This window comes from Micropterus dolomieu, linkage group LG19, assembly GCF_021292245.1.
Source record: "Micropterus dolomieu isolate WLL.071019.BEF.003 ecotype Adirondacks linkage group LG19, ASM2129224v1, whole genome shotgun sequence".
NCBI classification, from domain to species: domain Eukaryota; kingdom Metazoa; phylum Chordata; class Actinopteri; order Centrarchiformes; family Centrarchidae; genus Micropterus; species Micropterus dolomieu.
Genome location: NC_060168.1, coordinates 34144953 through 34150794, shown reverse-complemented (window position 1 = coordinate 34150794; position 5842 = coordinate 34144953). Strand labels below are relative to the sequence as shown.

General features: G+C 38.4%; 1 protein-coding gene across 1 annotated transcript in view; it reads right to left on the bottom strand.

The window, feature by feature from the left end:
• Positions 1 to 1126: 1126 nt before the first annotated feature.
• The window catches only part of LOC123957448 (diacylglycerol kinase theta), a 53931-nt gene continuing 49215 nt past the window's right edge, over positions 1127 to 5842 (bottom strand). Inside the window, exon 24 of the mRNA XM_046030256.1 lies at positions 1127 to 5059. Coding sequence (XP_045886212.1) covers positions 4949 to 5059 — 111 coding nt within the window. The 3' untranslated portion in view covers positions 1127 to 4948. The remainder of the gene's footprint in view (positions 5060 to 5842) is intronic.

The window sequence follows — 5842 nt, the reverse complement described above, 5'->3', positions numbered from 1 at the left end:
TTCAACGACAAAATAAAAGGTATCTTATGGCATGGATGAAAGGGTTACTGAGAAATAAGGTTCAGGAGGAGGAAATATTTTCTACTGCTCCAACTCTGCTGGATCTAAAAACTTTATTTTAAATTCTAGCAGAGATGCTAAAGTGTCAAATATTTCCATTTGTTGGAGTGATAAAAATAAATAAATAATTAATTTTCCTGATTCTCTTTTTGGGCATTTTGGGAACTTCCTTTTCAGGCCACAGGTGTGTTGATTATCTCGACATTATCAAAAATATTAAAAATAAACCAAATCAGCTCGTCTCTTTGGCCTTTGCCTTTCTTTAAGTCATAAGAGGTCGAAACACTTCAGACTAAACGCTTTAAACCGGATATCATCCTCAGTGGTGGAATGTAGACGGTACTGCATCTGCATCTTTATATTCCTGCAAAACATATCGATTTTCATGTTGATTTCAGTTTATTTCTTTCATCAACACAGTCAACTTGTGTCCCTTTTTGTTTTTATCAGACCCGTAAAGTCCTACAAGGTGTTATTTCCACATCCTGTGCCAACAAGACCATGAATTAATTCAATCTTTCAGGACTTCTGAGACTCCAGATCATCTCATGGATGCACACTCTCTAAAAACGTTTGGTGCATTTATGGACTGTGAGATTTTATGGATTACAGGAACCGTTCTAAAACTACTATTTAAATGATGTTTGTTTCTGACTAAATAAAAAGATTTTGGACGCATTAACGCGTCAGCCCGTGCTGCATCTCAACCTGCGCCCTTCCGTGCTCCCACTTGCTTATTTTGACTACTCATAGCTGCACTCATAACAGTCAAAAAGTTGAGTGTGAAACGCTGGACACTTCTCACCCTCGACAGTCACCACCTCGGCTACGTAGCGGAAGATTAAAGATTTGAATAAAACTGAACTGAAGTCAAGTGAGCGACCACGCAGGTAGATATTTTGGCGGGCTACAATCGTGGTCAAATGTTGGTGATAATGATCCGATTTTGTTGTTACAAACCTGTAGACGTCACTAAACGTCTCTCTGGAAGCTGATTTCAATAGAAATAAACTGAAACCAAAAAGAAGGAAGTCTAAAATCTTAAAAGGAGGATTTGGAAAAGTGATGAGCAGGAATGTGACGTTTATACAGGAAATCGTCAGAAACGTGTAAAACCAGCAGTTCTTTAACGGCGACGGCGGACAGACGAACTCATTAGTGGAACAAAGATGAGATAAATACACAACACTCAGAACTACAGTACTTCATGCATGAAATAAACAGTATCTGTACAGTTTCAACTACTCACAGCTCCTCTGATGAAGCTCAGCAGTTTACTCCACAGTCGATGATAATGCCACAGGTGTTATCAGCAGCACTCATTCTCAGATCGCCGCTCATTCAAAGCCAGAAACCTTTACTGTGGTCCATATTTATTAAATTCATTAAATGCAACCATCAGGGATAAATCCACCTGCATTCAAATTCAATTCAAAGTTCCATTTCTTGCATTAGTCCTTCAGTAAAACGGCTTTAATAAAAGAAGAGCTTTGGTTTGAGGCTTTGAATAAAAACAGGATCCTTGAATCAAACACAGATCTATAACATATTAACCTTCTAGCACCAAAAAACATCAAAATAAATCAGCTAATGCAGATCTTGGATTTAAAAAGAACCCTTAAACATCACAACAAAAGTACAGTGATCCAATACTTGTTGTGGCTACATCAGGAGCTGGGACCTTCAGATCCCTCGTCGAGTCCAGAAACTGTCCTTTACAGACTCTGTTTCTTCTTGTTCCTGCGTCTCTGGGAATGTGGACGAAGTTCGTAAAATCCTCCTCCGTCTTTATGTCTGAGTATAAACTGGCAGCTGAAACTCATCTTTGAAAAGTTGTAGGTTTGGGGGAAATGTGTGACGGTGAGTTTGGATTCTGTCTTGGAAGGTGTTAGAAATACCTTTTTTAATTTTACTTTGGAAAGACTAGTGGCGACAAAATAAGATAAGATGAAAAGATGCGGGCTTTTGCACAGCATTGGTGCTGAAATCAAATTATGAAATGTAAAAATCATTTAGTTTACCGTTTAGAATAACAGTAAATGCTGCCGTTTTTTGGCCACACTCGCATTATTCACATTTATACTGAGCCCACTAATATCAGGAATTTTTCTGATAAATTGTTCCCTAAATTGATATTTTACCCTCAAATTGCAAATCATTCCTTCAAATAACTATTAATGTGATAATATTTTTTTTTACCTTATATTAATAATGAATACCAATAAAGTACTTCATCAGTTGCTTGAAATTAATTTTGTTTTGGCAAGCTACCTAGCTTGGTAACCAGCTCGCTTAGCTAGTACCACGCTAGTATTCTAGCCTTTAGTACATTTTAGTAAACCCTCAATAATAGTAATCAACAAATTACGTTTTGTGTTGGTAGCTTGCTAGCTAGTAAATTAGGGGATTGTTCTTTTGTTCCCTACTACGTTCCCTAATATGTTCCTTAGATTTTTATGGCACGCAATGGGAACATGACAAACGTCCTATGTTGAGGTTGACCACCAGCTTTATAAGCTAGTACCATGCTAGCTTTACGTTTTGTTAGCTTGCTAGCTAGTAAACTAGGGGATTGTTCCTATGTTCCCTACTACTACATGGAACATAATGTTCAGGTTGGCTACCAGCTCGCTAAGCTACTAATGTCGTTGGTTTTTTAGATAGTTTCTGGTTCTACCTGTAATTACATTGATCACAGCACACATTTCAGTAATTCCTTTTACTTTACAAATTAAATTTAGTTTTGAGATACTAGCAAGCTAGCAAGCTTTTCAGCTAACTAGCTTTCAAGCTAGTAATGGCACTGTAATGCAGCTAACAATGTAGCAAGTATTCTAGAGCTAGCGTCTAGTGATGCCTAGAATCACAATGGCCTCAGTCTGTTCTCCACTTTTTATTTTGGGTCCTGGGAAATTTTGGGCTTTCTGCTTATTGTTATTTATGCTGTCTTCATAAAACCAGCTTAATAAAATGAACTTAAGACTCGACAAGTCAAATCTCAGTATTTTAGCAATAACTGAAGACATAATGTTTCTATCGAAGTAGACTACTTTAATTTTTCAACATCATTCATGACATCTTCTATCTGAGCAACAACACCATCTGTAGCCCGCCACTTTAATTTTTAACTAATGTTTTGCAAATATAAGAAAATTGGATAAATAGTCAACTATTACTTTTTGATCGGAAGATAATGATGTTAACTTGACTAGAGCGGTCAGCTAAATTAAGTTTAACGTAACGCTTATTTAACAAGCTAGTTTTTGCTAACACTGCCGTTAGCATTCCAACAGTATGTTTTAGCATTTTTTGATTAATTGTTTGGCTGCTTCAGCACACGTCTTATAATAATATATATCTTGGCAGATTTTACAATTGTGTTTCAGAACAACCTGTTTTCATTTAAAGTAAACTGTTGAAAAACTACATTTTAAAAGTTATGCTTCGCTAACTTGGTCACTTTTGATATGGTCACATGTTTTCTTTAGCTTCTCTTTGCTTACATAACAGCTTTTCTAACTTTTAAAATGCTATATTTTGACATATATATTATACATATATACATAAGATATATTTGAGAAATTTATTTAGTTATTTTCTTTAGATTTCTTTTTACTGTTTATTATTAGATTATTATTTTATTATTTATATGTGACTTTCTGCTTTGGCAACATGTTTGAACTAAAACGTCTTGCCAATAAAGCCATTCATCCATCCATCCATCGTCAACCGCTTATCCTGCATACAGGGGGCCAATAAAGCCAATTAAAATTAAATATGCATTATCTAAAATGGATTTTCTAGGAATGACATTTTCATGCGTTTTTGTATGAAAGTAGTTGAAATGATTTAACTAAATTCAACTTTAGTTAAAAAAAACTGTATGTAACCATATAATTTTTTAACTTCTTATTAAGTTTGCAGTTGATCTTGCATGAAATCTTATTCACACAAGATTAAAAGGTGATAATATGAGGCAAAACAAACTTGTTGACGTCAGAACTGACATATGCTATTTACAGTTGCTGTTGTTGCCAAAATAAAAGTTCCACTCTTTCTACCTGCTGAAATACAAACTGTGTTTCAGGCTTTTCAGTTAATGCTCAGACTGATCAGACTTTTTGTTTTTCCATCTGCTTACTGACTCTGTATAGAGGGCACAGTGGTTTCAGAGTCAGGTTTTTTTTTTAGTTTTGAATTTGCACACTCTTTAGCTTTAGAGAGCTTCACTGCAACATTGTCTTAAACCAAAGGATTTCACACAAGAAGAAGAAGAAGAAGAAGAAGAAGAAGAAGGCCAGTTCAGCATCCCAGGAGATTTGTGGATGAGATAAACATAATGTGGTTACAGCTTCTTAATAAAGAAACTGCCCGTCTCTTCAGCAGTGCTTCAGGATTCAGCGTTTTCATATTCTCCAATGACAATATGAGAAACTTTGAGGTCATAATCACTCTATAGCTGCACTAAAGTTATTACAAATCAAAATCAACGGACACCGAGTCTACTGCTACGTACTGTACATTTACAGCAACAACAACTTCTGTTAAATACTTTTCTCGATTTCTTTTTAAAATTCAACTCCTTGTTCCAATTAAATCCTATTATGAATTGATTAATTTCTTGTTACTCTTGGATGTTAAGTAAAAAAAGCTTTAGTTAGATTATTAACCGTGGTTATTGTGAACTCTAAGTGCTCGGTCAGCAGAACAGAAGCCCAGGAGTTCCTCCCACCACGTGCAGGAATGTAAACGTTAAACCTCCTTCAGAGTCCAAGTCGATCTGCGGCCCGTCAGCGTCGCTACAAAGCTGCATGAGTGAAATCCCAGCTGGCACCAAAACAGCTTCCCAGGTGCAGCAGGAAGCAGGTAAAAGGCGGGACACTGATATTCAGGTTGGTCGGTGTCCTCCGTCTCTGGTGGACGGACTCTCAGAACGTCCATCCTTCACACTAGCCGATGACTTCTTCTGCTTCTGCTTGGACTTCCTCAGCATCCGAACCTACAGACACAGCACAAGTTCACATAAACTACAGGCGTAGAACAGACGGTATAGAAGAGCTGAGCGTAGCCGCCGTGGCGTCACCCGTTGGTTTGTGGGCTGCCGTCTTGAAGCCTCGAGTTTGGCAGTTTGGTTGCCGCCATGTTGCAGGTGAACATATTTGGAAAGAGGGTAGAGCTCGCTAGCTTGGTTAGCAAAGTGCGTCTGTAATTCATGTTAACTATGATATTAGCTGGGATGCTAATTTTAGCTAGCGACAAACAGGCTTAAAACAAAACGTACTTCCTGAAAAATGAGCAGCCGCCTCCTGATGAGCTTTTTCAGCGGCGCTGGTTAAATGTGCACTGAGCAGCAGATCTTGTAGCCCCGCCCTAAAGCCTCCCCTGCTTCCTGGTCTCTGTTCCTCTAAATGGGACCATAATTTACTAAATGAACATCATGCTGTGTTGAAGAAGACTTGAAACTAGCGACTGAGACCATAAACTCATCAGGAAAGTGTTTACTGAGGGAATAAATCAGCTGACAAGTAGAAACATTTCACCGTTATTTCTAATGGAGCCCCCCTGCTGGCTGCTAGAGAGAACGCAGGTTTAAGTCGCCCCCTGCTGGCTGCTAGAGAGGACGCAGGTTTAAGTCGCCCCCTGCTGGCTGCTAGAGAGAACGCAGGTTTAAGTCGCCCCCTGCTGGCTGCTGGAGAGGACGCAGGTTTAAGGCGCCGCCTGCTGGCTGCTAGAGAGGACGCAGGTTTAAGGCGCCCCCTGCTGGCTGCTAGAGAGGACGCAG